Source organism: Protomyctophum parallelum (assembly GCF_964188405.1).
Source record: "Protomyctophum parallelum genome assembly, chromosome: 8".
Taxonomy (NCBI): domain Eukaryota; kingdom Metazoa; phylum Chordata; class Actinopteri; order Myctophiformes; family Myctophidae; genus Protomyctophum; species Protomyctophum parallelum.
Genome location: NC_139703.1, coordinates 43,602,797 through 43,625,513, shown reverse-complemented (window position 1 = coordinate 43,625,513; position 22,717 = coordinate 43,602,797). Strand labels below are relative to the sequence as shown.

The window sequence follows — 22,717 nt, the reverse complement described above, 5'->3', positions numbered from 1 at the left end:
TAGTGTCACTGTCATGACCATGGCCCACTTAATAAGCACACACCACCGCTCAACTGGAACATCTCTAACATGCCTGGAGAGACGGGGAACGAGGAAGGGATCTAATGGAATCAGCTGGGTTCTATGCAGATACGTCGGAGGTTCCTGCCTCTGTGAATCAGAACTCTAACTATATAGACCCTCATTATGTATACTCACTTCATGTAATATGCCCTCATCTTGATTTGGCTTTGGCCAGTAATTACAAAACTCATTCTACCCCTAGCTCTTCTGAGTCCCTGGCTGTCCCTATTCTGGTATACTTACAATTCCCCTTGCATGATGTTTCATGGTTTGTATATTGTCTAGCCGTGTACTTCATATTAACGGCTTCTCTTATACAGTATTTTCCTAATCTAGAAACAAAGCCTATTCTTCACTTGCTCTTGCTCATTCCGGGCTAAATGGCTAAAGTATAATCCTTTCCAAATAATGTATTGTTGCTACTAGTATGAAAGCTCTTACCCCGTGTGATGGATACGTTAGCCATCCCCAGTCTCCCGTGATTGTCGTCGTGTCCAGCAGATTCACTGCAAAGGAAGAAAACAACTGCATGTGATAAACTGCAATTATTGTTTTAATATTCGTTGCCGTGGCCCACATCCCCGACCCACCCCCCCCCCCCCCTCTCTCACGCCCCGCGCGCCACACCGTTGTCCTTTATCATTGTCCCCTCTCACTGTCCTCTGTTGTGCAGTGACACCTGACAGAGTCACAGGCGCACACCTGTGTGACAGGTGTGACAGATGAGGCGAGACGGTCGTCCCGGCAATTCCAAGCTGCGTGTCACAGTGTGTGTCACCTTGACCCAGTTCACCCTCCGGGCCCTGGAAGCCAGGACCTCAGTTCAATACACAAAAAAAAAAATTGGGGGGGGGGGGGGGGGTTTAAACTGTGTTGGTTTAAAAAATATTGAACCAATGAGTATTAAAAAGTGCTTTGACAAAAACCTAACTAAAAAAATAATAATTTCCTGAATAAGCTTCCACAAACACGCATGCATGCCACGCACACATGCACATGCATGTACACACACACACACACACACACACACACACACACACACACACACACACGCACACGCACGCACACACACACACACACGCACGCACGCACGCACACACACACACACACACACACACACACACACACACACACACACACACACACACACACACACACACACACACACACACACACACACACACACACACACACACAGTATATACAGTATACTATTATGTATATACTGTAAGACAAGTAGGCTATACCGTTTTCACCATACTGAGAAGTCTTGCCATGTCTGTTGTTTGACCCTTTTAGACCTGAGGCCGATGTTAAAAACACCTTTTTTATTCAAATAATTAAAGAAAGGTCCTGTTGCTATGTAAACATCAAAAAAAATGACACAGATCCTTTCTGGGCTTTAAAGGTATATAACAAATTGTACCGGGCATATACATTGTTATTAACAATGTATATGCCCGGTCTTAATGGGGTAAGAAAATAAAAAAATACATGGGTATGGATTTAGCAGTAAACAGACACAACTGAGCCTGTAGCAGATAGGGTGATATTCAGACGAAACGGACACAACTGAGCCTGTAGCAGATAGGGTGATATTCAGACGAAACGGAGGGTGAAGGAGCTGTTTATCACCGGCTGAACCAGTAATTCTCCCCTCTGGTGGAAGTCTATATCCCCTAGTCGAGCGTGTGTTGGAGCGTGGGGTTCAGGTGCATGTTTTGCAACCCTCTCTCTCATCTTCAACATTTATCGGGGAGATGGGTGGTGGTGGGAGGGGGGCTGACGCTTGCCCTAGGCTTGCCTGTCAAGACGGCCGATGTTCTATACATTAGAATGAGTTTATCAAAACACTTCACACCTCTCCTCATCCCACCACACGTTGCTCTCTCTCTCTCTCTCTCTCTCTCTCTCCCTCTCTCCCTCTTGCTATGCCTCCATCTCACTCCTCTTTCCCCATCTCGGTCTGTCATCTCCATTTCCTCCCATTCCTCTCAGTTTGGCTCTCCTCATAGTCCCAGTGCAGACTGCAGACCCTAACAGTTGCTTTTTAACCCAATCACACACACACACACACACACACACACACACACACACCCTGCAGACAGCCACCACCTCGATCCTCTCTCTCACGTGTCGTAATTAGCTGGCACGTTGCTGCTCCTAATATGGGCATGTGGCCGCTGAGGAGGGCAGTGGGTCAGAACACACAGACAGATGGCACTGCCACCATCCTTGCTCTCGTACCCCTGCTCACTCCACCCCGCCATGCAGCTCACTCGCTTCCCTCTGCCACGTTGCTCTCTCTCTCCCCCCTCCCTCCCTCTCCGTCTCACTCCCTATGGGTGCCAGGGTCCCGCTGTCTTGTATTGATGATGTGCTGGCCCCATGCTCTAGCCAAGGTCACAAATGGATGCCACAATTACCGCCCCTATGAGTGCTCCTCATCGGCCGCAAAGTGACATAATGAAAGCAGGGATCTGGTGTGAGTGGGTTTAATAATTCCTCAGCACAGTAGGGGAATTGCAGCACTGCTATATACTGCTATTATTTAAAAAATGATATCCGTGGAAGCACAAATGTGCGACACTGCATTATCACCACCATGCCAGAGCCTTTCTAAGACTCACAGCAGTTCCCAGTGGCATTCATTTAATCTAAACTCAAATGAGAAATCCTTCTGTCTTTGAAGGTGGTTCATGCAATTTATCTAATTTGCTCTAGCTGTCTGAAATATGACTTGTATACAAGGGGCCAGGGTTTAGTTCCATGTCTAGTGTCTGCACTTTTTAGCGTGACAAAACTGTGTGAATAATTAGCAGGGCAGATAGTAATTAGCACACTGCTGTACCTGTCTTTTCCTATTCTTCTGCTTGTCCTGCGGGTGGGAGAAATATAATGAAGTTTATTCTGTTATCTACTGTATATAGAGGGAGACCTGCAGGTTCTGTTTCGTATAGAGTATAGAGAGAGCAACCGCCAATAGATTTGCTGAGGGAGTGCTACTTCAAGAAGGCATGTATCAAAAAACAGGTGCTCTTTGGATCCAAGAACATAATAATAATTATACTGTAAGTCCAAAGTCAAGACTGTCAATGGCTACTATAGTATTGTGTCTGGAACATGTACGAAACGCTGGAAGGATCCATAGGACGCAGTGACGCATGGCTGGCTGAACAATGGCGTGACTTCATCAGTCAGTGCTGTTCAGGTTTTCTGTTATTCCACAGAGGTTTGGTCATGCCAGTTTAATATATCATCCAGGCAGACTGGAACCAAGGAACGGAGATATATACTCAACAGTATAGCACCAGCCTCAGTGTCCTCTCTGCTTGATTGACTGCTGAGCACAGCAGAGGCGGAAACTGCAGACCCCGGCTGTAAGTTCATCCACAACAAATCATATACCGGGTATGGGCACAAAACTCACTACGGAAACTACATTCGACCACCTTTATGATTCTGAATAATTGAACATCTGTCATTGTATCGTGGCATTCTTTCACCAGAAATTAGTGCATTCCATAGAGTGTAAGACATAAGTGCATTCATCGTGTCTGCAAGTTGCGCTTGCTCTCTCTATCGCTCTGTCTCTCTCTCTCTTGCACATGCACGCACGCACGCATGCACGCGAGCACACACACACACACACACACACACACACACACACACACACACACACACACACACACACACACACACACACACACACACACACACACACTCTTCCTCTCTCAGACTGATGCTGAAAATAGCTGTTTTGGTCTGGGATTTCGTGAGCAATGAAACTTGTGACTCTGGACTGATAATGGCCTCTAATTGTGGTGGTTTCTTAAGTTTATTTCCACAATTTACAATTTAGGCATTTAGCAGACGCTCTTAATCCAGAGCGACTTACATTTAAGCAAGAACAAAAGCATGGGAATACATCACATAAAAGCATTTATCATGAAACATGCGTAAGCTAAGAAAGTAACAGTGGAATATCTATATAATGAAACTATACATACACTATACATATAAACTATACATATTTACTACTATGCTATACATATGTACTATGACTATATACAATACAATTATAGTGCTGTCAACATAACATGATATAAGTCTGTGGCGGCGGTGGCTCAGGGGTAGAGTGCCTGGATGGTAACCGTAAGGTTGCCAGTTCGAACCCGGGCTCCCCCAGAGTTACTGTCGAAGTGTCCTTGAGCAAGACACTGAACCCCTAATTGCTCCCGATGTGCTAGTTGGTGCCTTGCATGGTTTCCGCTGCCAACGGTGTATGAATGGGTGAATGTAATGCACAATCTCTGTAAAGCGCCTTGGATAAAGGCGCTATATAAATGCACCATTTACCATTTACCATTTGTGTCAAATGCTATCTAAGCCAACAGAAATGCTATCTAAGGCCTCTTAGACACTATGGCCTCTAGCTACTGCTCTAAGTGAGTCCGGGTTATATCCCTGGTGCTCTTTAGTCTTTACAATGCTTGCTATAAAGACTAAAGAAAGACTAGTCTTCAGTCTTTCCTGTGTGAATGCCATTTTTGGGCTCAGCGATTCTCTTTCAGTTCTTCTCCCCACATTTACCTGATCAAGGTCTAATGACTGAAACATAGTTTCTTTCTTACTATCATATATATGTTTAGCCATTTTTGGAGTGGTGCAACCACTCCAAGGAACAGCAATGTCCGTATTCACCTATGTGTTGGTTCACCTACCTATGTGACGTTAATGAGCAGTATGACTATGAGTAACAGTAGGGGCGCTGTTGTGCCAGAAACAGAGAGAGAGAGACAGTGCTGCACTGTTGCCTGCTAATGAGAGAGAGAGGGGGGGGGGGGGGGGGGGGGGATACTAGAGGATACGACTGCAACATCCAACAGCCGTATCCTCTAGTCCAGGGGTTCCCAAACTTTTTTGGACCAGGTACCCCTTTTGGGGTAGATATTTTTCCAGGTACCCCCTCATCCTCGCAAAACACAGAGAACAATATATTTACATCCACAAGCAGTGTTTCCTGACACTTGGGGAGGCACTGGGGAGGTACTGGACATTTCATATCACACACACACCATGATTCACAAGCCCCCTCAATTTCTTTTTTTTTTTTTTTTTTTTGAGGGGGCTTGGGTACCCCCTGGCTATGCGTCGCGTACCCCTAGGGGTCCGCGGACCCCACTTTGGGAACCGCTGCTCTAGTCTAAGCCAATGGGAGATAAACCCATAGTCTGAACGCTGCAACATGAAGCCGTATCCTCTGCTAGTCTAAGCCAATGGGAGATTGTTGTGTATGTGGCCTAGAACACAACTAATTACATAATAAAACAACGGAGAAGGGAGCTCAGGTTTATCGTACTTTACTGGTCATAGTAGAACTGACACACATCAATCATAGGTATACAAATGCGGCGGACACACATCAATCATAGGTATACAAATGCGGCTGCGCAGGACCTAAGCGCACCTAGCACAACGCAGTGGTCTGCCACATAAAGTAGTCCCTGGAGAAGCAATACACTACACTCCTCCCCTCTTAATTAACTAGTACCACAACACAAAAGGTGTACTCCTAACAGTCACAGTGCAACACCAAAAACAACACAATATGCACACATAACATAACAGTCAAATGATACAACGTTTTCACTTATAAGTCAAGCTTATGTGGAGGTCGTCTCTGCCTCTGGGGGAAACGCCTGCCCTGAGACGTTTGTTTGGGGGAATTAGGTTCTTGGTTGGGAGAATAGGTTGTGAGGTCGGGGGAATGTGTTTCTACAGGTTCAGGAGGTTCATTAGCACAGGCAACCACGTCCACTGTAGGCGAGGCTGTTGGGCACACAACCGGGGCTCCCACTGTCATTGTAGGTGAGCATGGGTCAGGTGTTGAGTTTTCCACCTGAGCATCCATGATTTGGTCTACATGACGTCTCCACACATCCTGTCCCACTTCTACCCTGTACATCAGTGGTCCCTTTATGGCAGAGATTGTGCCCGGCTGCCACTTGTCGGTCCGGTAATCACGCACAAGGACCGATTGTCCCACACTGAAGCTTCGTGCTGGCCTGGTATTCACACCTTTGAACTGTCTGTTTTCCACATCCCGCCGCACATCCGGTTTGAGAAAATCCATACGAGATCTCAGGCGCCTGTTCAGGAACATCATTGCCGGAGTGTGGTTAGTGGTGGCATGCACAGCATTGTGATAGGCAAGAAGGAAGTTATCTATCTTGTGTTGTAGTGGTCGTTTGTCGTGGTCCATTGCCTTCATGGCTTTCTTGAACGTCTGCACAAATCTTTCTGCCAAGCCATTGGTGGATGGATGGTAAGGAGCAGACGTAAAGTGCTTGATTCCATTGCTCTTCACAAAACCTTGGAATTCCTCAGAGACAAATTGTCTTCCATTATCTGAACAGATTTGTTCCGGAATCCCGTTCCTGGCGAACACGGTTCTCAGAACTGCAATGGTCTTGTCTGATGTAGTTGTTTTCATTTTGATTACCTCTGGCCATTTGGAATGTGCATCAACATCTATTAAGAACATAGAGTCCATGAATGGCCCAGCAAAGTCAATATGTACTCGTTGCCATGGTGATGAGGGCCACTCCCACGGGTGGAGAGGGGCTTGTGGTGGTGCGTTCTGAACCTTTTGACATCCAGAGCAGTGTTTGCTCAAATCCTCGATCTGTTTATCAATTCCTGGCCACCACACATATGCACGGGCAAGGCCTTTCATCTTCACAGTACCCAGGTGCCCATTGTGCAGTTCCTCCAGCACCCTGGTGCGCAGCTTGGGAGGAATCACGACTCGTGAGCCACACATTAGGGTTCCCCGACACACCGACAGCTGCTCTTTCCTCGCAGAGAAGGCTGGATACAGTGTGTTGTCATACGCCGGCCACCCCCTAACCGTGATATCATACACCCTTGACAACACGGGGTCATTGCGTGTTTCTCTTTCAATGAGGCTGTTTGTGACAGGCAATTGTTCAACTATTGTCGCATGAAAAACCTCTGCTGAATCCAATTTTGCGGTTGTTTCCGTAGTTGGGAGCGGCAAACGTGACAAACCATCCGCGTGCCATGCTGCTTGGTCCCCTTGTGGCCAATATCGTACATGTGACCTCCTAAGAAAAGCGACCATCTCTGGAGCCTTTGCGCCGACATCACTGGAACACCCTTCCTTGGGTGAAAAATCGATAAGATTGGCTTATGATCGGTCAACAGAGTGAACTTGTGGCCATACAAGTAGTGATTAGGCCTCCCTATCAATCTGCGCATAGTTGCGTTCAGCTGAAGTCAGTGTTCTGGAGGCAAAAGCCACTGGTCTTTCAGAGCCATCTGGATACTTGTGTGACAACACGGCTCCGATCCCATGAGGGGAGGCATCACAGGCCAGTTGGATCGGTACAGATGGATTAAAGTGTGTAAGCACCTCCTCCGAAGTTATGAGCCTTTTTGACTCTTGGAACGCTCCCTCACAGCTGTCAGTCCACTCCCATTGTGTTCCCGCCTGCAACAGTGCATTTAGAGGGTGTAGGACCGTGGAAAGATTAGGCAAAAACTTGTGGTACATAGTAGTTTACCAACCCAAGATAGGCACGTAACTGAGACACATTTTCAGGGGGCGGAGCTTTAAGAACTGCCTCTATCTTGTCTTGAGACATGTGCAAGCCATCCTTGTTGATAACATGTCCACAGTATGAGATTTCCTCTTTGAAAAACTCACATTTCTGTTGATTAGCTCGGAGACCATATTCTCGTAATTTGGTGAGCACTTGTTCAAGGTTAGAAAGATGTACGTCGTCATCTTTTCCAGTAATAATTATGTCATCCAGGTAACACTGGGTCCCTGGAATCCCCTGTAGGACCTGGTCCATCGCTCTCTGCCAGATTGCAGGAGCTGACGCAATACCAAACACCATCCTGTTGTACTGATACAGCCCTTTGTGTGTGTTGATGGTCAGGTATTGTTTGGATGCCTCATCAACTTCCATTTGGAGGTAAGCCTGAGCCAAGTCTATCTTTGAGAAACGTTCTCCTCCAGACAGGGAAGCAAAGATGTCCTCAATGCGAGGTAGAGGATACTGTACTGTGCGGAGAACTGGGTTAACAGTTACTTTAAAGTCTCCACATATGCGCACCTTGCAGAGATTCCCTGGCTTTGTATCAGAGGTCTTCTTCACCACTGGAACGATAGGCGTGGCCCATTCACTCCACTCCACCTTTGACAGGACTCCAGTCTGCTCCAGATTTTCCAACTCTGTTTCCACTGCAGGGCGGATGGCATATGGCACTGGTCTGGCTTTGTGAAATTTAGGACATGCACCTTCCTCAATTTCAATCTTTGCATTCATGCCCTTAAGTGTACCAATTCCCTTTGCAAACACTTCCTCAGAGTCCACTAATATCTGCGACAGTCTCTCAGGTGTGGCTTTATTTCCCCCCTTTGCTGACACAAATAAAGCTTTAATGGTGTTCCAATCCAGCTGAATTCTTCGGAGCCATTCCCGTCCCAGCAATGGTGGACCTCCATTCTTCAGAACATAGAGGTTCAATTGCTGTGATTTGTCTCTGTAGGTCACTGCCACTTTAATCTTCCCTTTTGGGCGCACTTTCTGTCCCGTGTATGTCTTGAGCAGCAGTTTTGTTTGTTTCAGTGGTATGTGTGAAAACAGTCGTTTGTAGTCGTGTACAGAGATCACTGTTAACGCAGAGCCTGTGTCCAATTCCATTTTCAGTTTCACGCCTGCCACCTGTGGAGCGATCCATATTACTCGTCGATCATCTGTTTCCTTGACACTGTGGATTTGTAGGCAAGACAAGTCACTGGCACTGCTGTCTGAGGCATTTTCATCAGAACTGCTCTCTTTCATTTTGTGTATCTTTTTGTATTTTCCTTTTTGGGGTCTCTTGTTTTTCTGTATTTTGTTTACTGGCCCTGCAAACTTTGGCGATGTGGCCCTGTTTGCCACAATTGTTGCAATCTTTGTCTTTAAACCAACAGTCATCCGGGCCATGTGATGTGTTTCCACAACGGTAGCATTTCTTTCCCTCATTTCTGTTTAGAGACATTTTATTTGTTGCATATTCCAGAGATTTCTGTTGTATCTCATTACGTGCTGCAGTTTCCATTGATACAGCAACGTCCAGGGCCTTCTGAAATGTAAGATCCCTTTCACATAGGAGCCTCTTCTGTGTGGCTTCACAGTGCATGCCACACACCAGCCTGTCCCTCAATGCATCTGATAAGCCATTTCCAAATTGGCAATGTTCTGATAATTTGCGTAATTCAGCACAAAATTCAGAAATGCTTTCACCTTTGCTCTGATCTCGTTTGATAAATGTAAACCTTTCAGCTATGACCAGTGGTTTGGGGTTCAAATGCTGTTTCAAAGTATCTACAATTTCCGCAAAGGTTTTGTCAGCTGGCTTTTCAGGGGTTAACAAGCTCCGTAGCAGCCCATATGTCTTGGCTCCCATTACACTGAGTAACACACTGGCTGTCTTGGCAGCAGCAATGTCGTTAGCAGTACAATATAACTCCACTCTTTCAATGTAAGTTGCCCAGTCTTCAGCACCACTGTCAAATTCTGTCATAGTTCCAATCATCGCCATTTTTTTTCTTTTTGTAAATCACTCACGTGTCCTTGGTTTGTTTTGTTTATGTCCAAGCAGGCTGCGCAATCTGCACACGCACACCCTTTTCTCTGTGTCCACTTTAATTCACTCAAAGTCACTCGTTTTCCTTCCTCCAAACTCCAAAGCTGGCATTGCAAACGTCCGTCAACAACGCACCGCAGGTTCTTAATTCTCGTCGCCAATTTGTTGTGTATGTGGCCTAGAACACAACTAATTACATAATAAAACAACGGAGAAGGGAGCTCAGGTTTATCGTACTTTACTGGTCATAGTAGAACTGACACACATCAATCATAGGTATACAAATGCGGCTGCGCAGGATCCTAAGCGCACCTAGCACAAGGCAGTGGTCTGCCACATAAAGTAGTCCCTGGAGAAGCAATACACTACAGAGATAAAACCCATAGTCTGAACGCTGCAACAAGAAGCCCTATCCTCTAGTCTAAGCCAATGGGAGATAAAAGTCTGTTTCTGCACCTGGCAGTTATGACGTGAGTCATTCTTGTTTTATTGTAGTATACTTTTTCTATGTCATGGTCAGTCTTTCTGCAGAGCATCAGGGCAGGATTATTAGTAATGTAGGTGTCAATGCATTGGGCTACAGCTGAATGAACCACAATGCTTATAGTAGATGATATTAAGATCACCCCATGTTATTCTCCATAGAGAAATTACTTGAACCAGGGGAATCGAGGGGATGAGCGAGTGATGTCAGGACTTTGGACCGGGCCGGGCCAATTCCGGCGAGCCGCCCCACGTCCGAAACGGTTGAGAAATGACAGATTTACCATGTGAGTGTCCCTCTACTGTACTGTACTGTCACTGTACTGTACTGGCACACCCGAAATCATCATATATACAGTTAATATGTGCGTGTGTGTTTGTGTGTGTGTTTTGTGTGTGTGTTAGGTTGCGCACAGGTGGTGAAAAACAACCATGCTATTTTCGTGCTCATACCCAGGCACCCAGCCACACACATAGCTCCGTAAGGGAGTGGTTGTACCACTAAAAACCTGTGTGAAGTAAGTGGTGCAACTCCGTGTGGGGGTCCCCGGGGGGGGGGGGATTCCAGACCCACAGGAACGCACCCAGGGTGCCGGCCCGATTCCAGCGAGCCGCCCCGAGTCCGAAACGGTTGAGAAATGACAGAGTTACCGACCGTGTGGGGGTCCCTCTACTGTAATGTATTGTACTGTCACTGTACTGGCACACCCGAAATCACCATATATACAGTTAATATGTGCGTGTGTTTGTGTGTGTGTTAGGTTGCGCACAGGTGGTGAGAAACAACCATGCTATTTTCGTGCTCATACCCAGGCAGGCACACACACACATAGGTCCGTAAGGGATTTGTTGCACCACTCCAAAAAATACAACACAACTCTCACAGTATAATACATGTCATGTACCCATCGTATGCTCAGTACACTAAAACTTTACTATTTAAAATACTTCCGGTATAACAGTTTCATGTACAAAACAGAAGTGCAGCTTACATGTGTGCGTATAGTTAAACATGTCTTGAGTTCACATTCACATCTGCGCATATTTTCTGAAGTGCGTTTTAGATTCTTCTAAAATGTGACCAAAACACACATTCTGCTAGAAAAGAAAAGTAATTTTGTGTTAAAGCAGTTACCAAACAAATCCGGTTTCGATTCAAGGACATAATCATAAGACCAAAATGTTTTACACGTGTACTTTGCTTTATGATCAATAAGATACAAATATAAAAAAGTACCACAGGAACATCGTTTTGCTAAAGTATAAAAGCTTTTTTATGAATGGGCTTAGCACCTACGCGTTTCAATTTACTAGAATTGTCGCCTGACCTTGATGGCACCTTTTTAAAATAAACTAGCTCTAATGGCTGGTTTATTTGCTGCTGTGAATACTGCCCGTGGCAGTGAGGTGGTTAAACCCTTTGCTTGGGGGTGGGTAGGTTGGTTGGTGTACAGTATTTCTCCACAAGGATGCTGTGCTTGAAATTGAGTTTGTTCATTTTTCCCCCCACTGCATTTTCTGAACAGAAACACAGACCCGCCACATCCACTATACTGCTACCAAACCTCCCTCCATCCCTCTTCTGTGTGCCCGGCTCCATAACTCCCCCCCCCTATCGCAGAAAGCAGCAAATGAAAAAAGCAGACCTTTTTCCCTCAGTGAAAGACATGCTACATATTTCCCAGGGCAACGGTCAACTTTTCCCTCTGCCATTAGTTTGGCATGCACATCTCCTGTGACTGGACATGATGTGGCCTCATGCTCCTGTCTACAGCGAGTATCAAAGCTGAAATCCAACTGTGACACACACCTATACGTGCACACAAACATACTATACACACACACACACACACACACGCACACGCAGACGCATGCACATGCACAGAGAGAGCCTCTCGCCCCCAGCGCCGGCCATGGCAGGTTGAAGGGCTGCATATCTGCAGACAGCAGGGGAGAATTATGAGCTGAGTTGCAGGTACTGTAGGAGAGCTAGCCTGCAGCCGCTGGAACGACTAGCAAGCAGCACAACAACACTGCAATGAGGAATGAAAAGGCCTCAATAGAGAGCACATTCAAAGACTCATTTATGCCCCAAACTCAGCTGTACATGTCATGGCGGGGGGGGGGGGGGGGGGAGATCCAGGAGATGATAGCCAGCTCCACATATGGACCATGTGTTGTACCAACTTGGTTCATTTGCAAGTGTGACTCGCCTCGCGGCAACCACACTGGAGACTGTCACAATATGGCCCTATGTTGACGGCCATATATGGGCTAAATATTGATGACATCAGGGATCTCCATATATGGGCATAACAGGGATTGTATTAGAGCATCGTCTGGGGATGCCCATATATGGACCTTTTTATATACTGGCCAGCAACTCTACATCTGACCACAAACCCTTAGATCTCCATATATGGATATATGTCAGAACCTGTTCTGAAATTCCATATGTTGATCCTTCCCCATCCATTCTTACCTGGGCCCTCATCAAACCCTGTACACTCAAGATACTGCCCCCGTTGCCACCCTTAGATCTCCATATATGGAGCTGACCGTTTCTGACATTCCATAATGTTGATCTGACCTCATCAAACCCTGTTCACACAAGACACGCTCCATATATTATGGCCAGTACAGAATTCTTTCCATATGTTGATCTGACCCCTCCATGCAAAAGCGCCAGCGTTCTCCCAGCAGTCTGCTGTCACCAGGTGGATATGTCGATCTGACCCCCCATTCCAAAGCACCAGCGCTCACCCATAGTCTGCTGTCACCCAGGCAGATGTGTGCATGTGATGTGTGCTTCTCGCCCTCAGGTGCCTTACTGGTTATTATATGTGGGTAATAATACAAACCGTTTGTAAAGACAACTGATACCATTTTCTGTATGTTTTTTTTATATTAGTTTAGTCCGTTTTCTAAGTACACAATGTTTCAGTTAGTTTTTAGTTTTTTTTTTCGAATATAAAGTTTTTAGGTTTTTTTCACACCTAGTTCTAGTTTTTAGCTTAATTTTAATTACGTTCACACACACACACACGCACGCACGCACACCCACACACACACACACACACACACACACACACACACACACACACACACACACACACACACACACACACACACACACACACACGCATGAGCTTGCACATGCACGCAATAGAAAAAACAGCATGATGGGATAACATATGCATACATTTGCATGCATCTATTAGACAGAGATGTGACAGCTGTGTAATTATCTCATCAACACCTCCCTCCATGTGGAGCCTGGTGGCTCAGCAAGTTAGTGCACAGTCCTTCATGTTTCTAGTGAGCGCCAGGACCCTGGTTCAAATAATATATATGATGTTCATATTATGAACATCATCTTGTCTCGCATGTCTCTCCTCTCTCCGGACCCTCTGCGTTTCTTCTGCAGCCTAACAACAATATCCCCTTCGCCATGCAGTTACAAGAGCCTATTACATTCACTAATACACTATACATTCATGGATCTGTTCCATTGCAGACCAAAGCCTCTCAGACAGCTTTTCAGACAGTATTATAAAGCTAAACAAAACAAACGGACATAAATATTTTTAACGTGACTAATAATTAGTGTCTATGTCACATTACAAATATTTATGACCGTTTGTTCAAGGAGGAAATTGAAACATCAATAATTGATGTTTCACACTGATTTTAGGCGTTGAATTGGTCTATTAAGGGAAAATAATTGAAATTGATTTATATACTGTAGCAGCACATTTAATAGCCTATAACAGGTGTACGGTGGACTCATTGTGCATCAAAGGGAAAAAAAGGAAAAAAAGAAAAGAAACATGACAAAACATAAAAGATAGTAATTGCGACCGTACTGTAGGTCACAGATTACTATAAAAACCTGCAAAACCTGTCAGTCAGTCCGTCCGTCACGCCACCATATGGCCGTCAGTCGATGACACCTCATGACACAACACACCACCATATATGGCCGTCAGTCCATGACGCCTCATGACACGTCACACCACCATATATGGCCGTCATTCCGTCACGCCTCGTGAGATGCTCCATTTATGGCCGTCTCCATAAATGAAGATCACAACACTGACCTCATCAAACCCTGGATAGCCATACATGGAGAAGACTGGATCATCACCTACAGTAGATCTGCATATATGGAGCCGGCCAGCAACTCTACATCTGACCTCAAACCCTTAGATCTCCATATATGGAGCTGACCTGTTCTGACATTCCATATGTTGATCGTCCCCCACCCGCCCTTCCTTTTTGATGTCTCCGTTTTGACTCATACCTGTCCATTCAAATTCTAGACGGGCCCGTCCCAAAGTTATTAGTGCAGCCGCATACGGCAGCCGGCGAAAACTAGAGTTCTTAACAGGCCCAAAAATTAAGGCCCGGCCCTACCTGGGCCCTCATCAAACCCTGTACACTCAAGACACTGCCCCTGCTGCCACCTTTAGATCTCCATACAGTATATGGAGCTGACCTGTTCTGACATTCCAATTGTTGATCTGACCTCATCAAACCCTGTACACTCAAGACACGCTCCATATATGGCCAGTACATCATTCATTCCATTTGTTGATCTGACCCTAGTCTTGCGTAGCCAGACAACTATTCCACAATCTCCGAATGCTGGAGTCTGGACCTTTAGCCCCCATGAGAAGCTGCCATTTCCGTTCACAAAAATATATTTGTTTTCATTTTCTGCTAAGCAGCAAGCTATATATGCTTAGATGTTTTCTATTTACATTTTAGGATAAATGTGCACGACTGTAAAGACGAAACGGAAGTGGAGCCCCACTTCCGCTTTATAGTTTACTCATGACAGCTCTTCCGTTGGCCCAGACTGTATGATGAAACGTTTGGAAATCAGTCTGGTAACGCGAGACTAATCCCCATGCCAAAGCGTCAGTGCTCGCCCAGCAGTCTGCCGTCACCCAGGCGGATGCATGCATGCAAGGGCGAGGTCGCTTCTCGCCCTCAGGGCGTCATACTGGTATATAAATTAGAAGGTATTATGTAAAAACATCTATCCACCACTTGCCATGGAATTTGCTGTGCACATTCATGCTCTCCAAAAGGTGACCCCTATAGAACCCCCTTTTTTTGGGGGGGGGGGGGGGGGGGGCGGGGGTCCCCAAATTATTTTAATTTTCGTGAGACATGGCCAAAGCATTTCCGGGGGTCCCCAGCCAAAAACGTTGAGAACCCCTGCTACCTGTATAGAACCCCTGCTATAGAACCCCTGCTATTGAACCTCTGCTATAGAACCCCCTTCTGAATTCCCATAGACTTTTTTTTTATCGTGTCAAATAAGGACTGTATTCCAAAAATAAACAAATGATCCTGAAGAATCAACGGACGGTGAGAAACATGTTCAATGTGTTTCATTTAAAGTTGTTCTAAATCCGGTCATTACATATCTTAGCTTCATTGTCACAAACTTTCCACTGCAAAGATGTACATTTTTTCCCACAAATAATTTATGAGATAAATTATGCATGATCATCAGAATCACACATGCCACCCAAGCGACCAAACATCTGTGTAAATTTGCAGACCTACACAAGGTATCATGTTAGTGTGCAGGAAAATGTTTATGGCAAAAGTCCACTCCCAGTCTGGTTGCAGAACATTTTTATGTTGGGGAAGCCAACTACTGTACATGATTATAAATCATAATCTGTTATTATTTCCATTATCAAATAAATGGTGCTTGTAGAACTGTTAATTTAATTGAATTATGGTACTTTATTTTGCTCTACGTCTCTCCAAAGCTTTAGCTGTAGCTTATTTTGTTTTTACTACTGTAGCTTCATTTGAATTGGGGGAATAACATCCCTTCAGACAACATTTTTTCCAATGAATTTAATTTACTAATTGTGTAGTAATCTACTTGTATACATTTCCAAATAAACTTTGTGAAGTTGAAATATGTTTCCTAGAGTAGTGACAGTGGACTACAAAAACAAACCAAAGTATGATTGACTCAATTGCCCATTTCTCAACTCACTAGCCCCTCAACAGTCTCAGTTTAAGACCAGGCCCCAGTTGGCAAAGCTCCCTAGCTGGATGCTGCCTGGGAGATTATATTGCTTACAAGAACAAATTGTTCTGCTCTTCCTATCCTGCTGTATATAACACTGTAGTTTCAGTTTATTTATATTTTATATATGTGTCTTTTTTCTGCTGAGCTTTGGAGATGTTTTTGTATCAAGGCAATCAAAGCTTACAGATTGAAGACAAGAAGCTATACATTATTTAATTCAAATAAAAAAACAAATAACTTTTAAAACAATCTCAGGCTGACAGCTGGAGAGAACAGCAAAACATACAGTATTGAAATGCCTAGTACAATGCAAAATATAACTTTATATTCAAATCTACTTAAAGCTGCTATAAGCAATAATATATCAACATTTTAATGACCTTTTTTTCTGTCTTTTTTGTATTCAGACAGCCAGCGAAGGGTAAAACGCTCCCAAAAATGTTGTTGTCTCTGTGACACATCTAGGGGCTGCAATCTGCATTCAAAGATTTTCCTAGAAGCCTTGTCATTAGTCGATTTGCTTGTCATTTTGACCGGGTTATTTTTTCCGACCAATGACAAAGCTTCTATAGGAACATCTTTGAATGCAGATTATGGCCCCTATAGATGTGTCACAGAGACTCTTTTTTTAGAGCGTTTTACTTAAAAGGTCATACATTTCGCCCATCGGCAACATTATACAAATATATACAATATTTGTAAATAGATATAGCTCATCATCTGAAAACATAAGAAAGCTGCTAAATTACACTTTATTGATCCCCATGGGACAAATCATCCTCTGCATTTGACCCATTTTAACTATTAGGAACAGTGGGCAGGCACCGGGAAGCGCCCAGAGACCACATCTGGCCAATGCCCTCTTGGTGAAAGTCAACTTTTTTGTAAATCAATGTCCTACTTAAAGGGATAGTTCAGATCTTTTTTAACTTAAGCTGTATGAAATACTTTCCATTAATATATAGTGGTTGCAACTGTATTAATTGATTGCCCGAGTCCCGTGGTGGGAGTTCTGCTCTGGTTTGGTGAAATATTAAGTAGTTCCGTTCATTTTGTGGGGGGCACACATAGAGTAATAAAAGGATAGAGACGTTAGCCGCACCCCCCCCGCTATTCATTTCAGTGGAAGTTGCTCAGTGGCGTTTTGAAGCACCCGGAAAGAACGCTTTGCTTCCGCATTTGCCAACCAAATGTTGGTTGGCAAATGCGGAAGTGCAACTGAACGCTCAATGTTAAAGCCCAGCTGCACGGGGTTTCCTTTCGTATGACTTTGACTTTGACTCGTCATGAATCCACGGGTCCGCCTGCAGTTCACGCTCCAACCACTAGGGCAGAGTGCTGGAGAGCCTCACTGGGGGCTTGGGGGCACAGGGGCCCATGCATTAAAAGTAAATTAATCCACAAAACTAATGTGATTTGTATTGTTGACCTATTTCTAAAATATTAGTGCAACTTTTTTGCTACACTACCCAAATTCTCCTCTTCTTCCACACTTCTCCTTCACTCCTTCAACACACACATACACACACACGCACGCACACGCACCCACACACACACACACACACACACACACACACACACACACACACACACACACGCACGCACGCGCGAGCACACACAATAGCCTATTTCAACATTGCCGTCTATTTTTTACTTCCACTCCAAGTCATTTCATGCATCTTGTCCTCCTGTACCTTGTTTTATTGTTCTGCCATTGTGCAAATAAATAAATCATGGCTCAAATGACACTGCTGGGGATGTGCATTGTTAAAAGAATAACTCTGTCTGCAGAGAGTATTGATGCAGAATAATGAGGAAATATTAGCTGGATAACTACATATACCCGGGCAAACCCTTTTCTGTAAATTGAGTCGTGCGCCCATCAAATTGCGCGCATTAGGACCTACTGTAGCATAGAGACATCATTTACAAAACACTCTAATTTGTCAAACCGTGTCAAAGCCTTTTCTTCACAGTTCAAATGTTTTTGACAAAGGAACAAGGTAACAATCGACTGGCAGAGACTTTAAACTTGTCTGAAGTTAATACACGTGTTAATACAAGTGAGCATTGATTTATAGTCCAAGATGTATCGAACTGAATTTAAAAAGGCATGACTTCTTAGCAGTGCAATGTGCTTCAGCTGATTGAATATTCAGGTCATTTCAGTAAAATGTTCATGACTGTGGAGAAAATATAGTGTGGATGCGAAGGAAGGACTGGGCCCTAATATTAGTTACTAATACTATTAGTTTAACTAATACTAGTATAGTGGTTCATTTTACATTTAACAACACATATTGCATTTTAGCACCTAGAAACAAAAAGGCATCACACAACTTCTGTGTGTCGTTCAAAATGACACTTTGTCGTACACAATTGGGAATGATTTATTTCTCCAATTCCACAAACTTACAAAGCTGTTACATCAATCTCCAGTCTGCAACCTTCCAGTTTAATAGAGGAAGATAATGAAAAATGAATGATGAAAAATAATGAAAATATAACAACCAAACTATACAAATTACTCCACACACACACTCACACACACACACACACACACACACACACACACACACACACACACACACACACACACACACACACACACACACACATATGCGTGCACTCACACACACGCGCACACACACAGAGAGAGAGAGAGAGAGAGATTGAGAGAGAGAGAGAACAACAGCTGTTTTTCAACAACCTGCTGGTTAGGGCCAGGCTAACTACAAACAATGTTCAGCATTGGACAGCATATTGGTAACTAGAACTTACTAGTTACTTACTTATAAAGATGGAATAATAATAGTGTGGGATTTTGTCATCTGCCATGGCATGATGGCACCAATACAGTGTTGTTTAAAAGTGGCACTAACTTTAACCACTTGAACCCTACCGTAAATACTTAGTTTTTACTTTTTTACTAGTCCCCTCCTTTTTCCCTCTACACCAAATCGCTTCACCAAAAAATAGACAATCTACATTAAAGATGGGGTGTAATGGCTTTTTTATTTTCATTCTATTTTGAAGTTTGAAACGGAAGGCTGTGCGTTTCTGAACCAATCAGAGGGTTTGTTTATTCATAGACAGACGGGCAGCAAAGCTTGCAGAGCTACGTGGCTTATTTCTAACCTATAATGTTTTCAGATTTTTTAGCGTGCTGATTAAGTTTAAAATTAGTAAATGGATGTCATCTTGAATGAGATTAAAATCGGAGTAGTTCTGTAATCAAAACCAGCTGTGTTTGGAGGAACTGCAGCAATGGGAATAAAGCAGGTGATTTAAATCAAGATTCTTTCAGGCCTGCCCTCTACATGTCATCGTTCAAATTAAGTATAATTAAGATTGAAGTTTTATTTTGATACACAAAAATGTAAATTCTCCCATTGTTTTGGCATTTATTGTTAGGTATGCCCATATGATGACCACAGATATGCTCTAAAAGTGTGAAAAACATATTTTTAATTTCACTCCGTCTTTAAGGTCACAATGTGTTGCAATATGCTTTTTTCCCCTCCATTGTTCACCCCAGAATAGGACTGCGGTTAACTGTTCAGCACATAAACAAACTAGATAAAGTGCCCCTCGGCACAGGTCTCCACCAGGGCAGGTCAGGTTGTGGCCTCCTGGTGGCGCTATAATAGGCCAATGTGAAAAGGGTGCCATTTTTTCTTGGATGGCAATTGGATGATTTGAGGCATTTTGTTCCAAAAATGTGTTTTGCAAAAATACACCTGTAGGTGGCGCTATAACAGGCCAATGTGAAAAGGGTGGGATATATTCCTCAGCCTAGTAGGAAAGCCTGTGAAAGATTTTTGTTCAAAACAGGTCAATCCTGCAAACTTTGAAAGCCAATGTTAGCCAATTAGGATGGAATATGAAATATCTGACAGATCCGTCTTGAACACATGACTATAGAGATACTGTGTAACGATTTGTGGGATTTTTGGACAAAATCTGGAGGAGTAATATCCAAAAATGTGTTTTACAAAAGTCGGCCTCCTGGTGGCGCTATAACAGGCCATTCTGGAAAATTTGGGGCAGAGGTTCATTGTTGGCATCTAGGGAGTGTGTGCAAAATGCGGCATCGACCTTGATAACGGTGCCGGAAATTAGCTGTAGGCCTACACAGCCGGACGGACGGACGGACATACCGTACACACACACACACACACACACACGGACGGACGGACAGAGTGCAAAACATACTCTCTCCCCATGCCTTCGGCCTGGTGGAGACAATAAGAAGGCAGGTCAGAAGTCAGAAAAAATCCAAAAAACACTGGAATAAGCGCCAAAATAAATTAGGGGAAAATAATTGATTGTCCGATGAAGGGCCGCTGAGGCTTGAAACGTCACTTTCTATGGTGTAATTTTTACAGTTTTGGAGCTTGATCCAGTGTTCTGTTCGGCAGCCTTCTCCCCCCTGCACATGATGCGTGCGTGTCTTCTCTTTGGATAACAGTATAGAGAAAATTGTGTGTGCTTTATTACTGGCTGTCACTACTGTATGTGGAGGCTGGCACAATACAATGCTTCCTGTGATCTGGCAAGAGGTGTTGCAGGCTATAATTGTGGCCTCGGGCTACTTCAGTTCACCTTGTTTTGATCACAGCTTGATTTAATGTTTTTAGATGGATCGACCGATAGCCGATATTAAAAGCTGATTAAAAATATATATTGATTAATTTAAATTATTATTTTTTTAATTGTCAAACTATACAGTAACACAAAATTGTGTTTAAAAAAAATGCATTTAAGACTAGTTATCAACTCGGGAAAACTTTTATAAGTGCAGGGAGCTCCATTGCTTGAAAAGATGAAAAGATTTATCATGGATAAAATTAATAAATAAACAATAGCAAGATACATATACTCCCACACATACACAACTTAAAACTAACACAACAAAAGTAAATAAGCAAAGTAGCAAACACATCCACCCACCCAGGACCAACAATTTATTTATTTGCAATCCTAGACCATGACTTACTTAACTTATTGTTTTGGGCAGCTTTCTTCAATCCTAGTCCTTTTATCGTTCGCTCCATGTAAGCTTAGAACATGAATATTTTATATAATAATAATTTTATAATATTTATGGAAATAAAGCGATGGATATATTTGTCGGAACTACGTCATCTTTTATTGCAAATAAAAGCACCAACCTGTATGAAGGTGGCATCACCAATAGTTAATCAATAGTTAATAGTTTGATGTGAAATATTTGCCAACACATTTTTGCATTGATTATATTCATCACACTCACTGTCTGTAAGGACCTTAAAAGCGTCTCTGTTTCGGTGAGTGGTGAAAGCATATTGTTTTTTAGTTTTTTTAGTTTAGACATCGTGCAAACGGGGCAATGAGGAAAATAGTCGCATATAGTCTCCTTAACATAGTGTTAAGGAGAACTGTTATGCTATGAACCATGGCTAAGAGGCAGCCACCATGATAAACGTACTGCAGTTTGAGAACTGATGCCCTACAATACATCAACCCATAAAACTCCCTATTAGCTATCAACCATATAAGCATGTTTCAAATGTTTGTTTAGTCCACACTACAGTAGAGCCTATTGTCCCCATGTCTCCCCTTGTTCTGTCTATGTCTATTCACTGTTTTTGTATTGTATTAGTTTTTTTTCTCCCTCATTGAGATAACTTAATATTGTTTCTGTTAAATTATCCCAATTATAATTACAGTATACATTTTAGCTTAAATGTATACTAAGCAGGATTAAGTAGTGTAAATGTAATCATTGTGTTTATTGGCACGGTGTCGCTTGTAAACTTGTTTTATGTGGCAGAATGCTACTCAGTCTCTATTAGCAAAACATTTTGGCACAAAGCTGAAACGTCCTGAAATAGGTCCAATGCCTATTTCACCGATGCCAAATATGAGTATTTTAGCCTGGTATTTCTGTTGTGTTCCACCTTCCAGCCCAGGAGTGAATCATTCAGGGTTTTCTCTCTTACAGCAAGGTAAGGTGGTAAGGTCTATGAAATGAAAAGCAATTTAGAGTCCATTAGTAAATGACAAGTCTAACTACATTAGACTGCTAACTTACAATTTATTGTAAATTAGCTTGGCTCTCTATTGGTAACAGTCACTCAATTACTGTCTGATATTTTGGCTGAATGAGGTAATTATATTTTAACATTTCAAATGAAAGCACAAGTCAACACAAAAACTGTGTGGACGAACCATGATTAAGCACTGAGACTTGTTTACAACAGGGTCCACCTCTTTCATTTCATCAGAACATTTAAAGACAAACATACCCTTCTATAAAAGAAAACAGGAGATCGTCATATAAAGAAAGTAAAAAAGGGAAAAACATGTACAGTATGGGGAGAAAGGGGTGTGTGTGTGTGTGTGTGTGTGTGTGTGTGTGTGTGTGGGGGGGGGGGGGACTCAGACTAATTTACAGGG

General features: G+C 43.4%; 1 protein-coding gene across 1 annotated transcript in view; it reads right to left on the bottom strand.

Moving 5' to 3' along the window:
- epha8 (eph receptor A8) overlaps nucleotides 1–22,717 on the bottom strand; it is a gene marked incomplete at its 3' end in the record, with an annotated part of 104,352 nt that overhangs the window by 67,116 nt on the left and 14,519 nt on the right. The window contains exon 2 of the mRNA XM_083771588.1: nucleotides 505–569. Coding sequence (XP_083627714.1) covers nucleotides 505–569 — 65 coding nt within the window. The remainder of the gene's footprint in view (nucleotides 1–504; nucleotides 570–22,717) is intronic.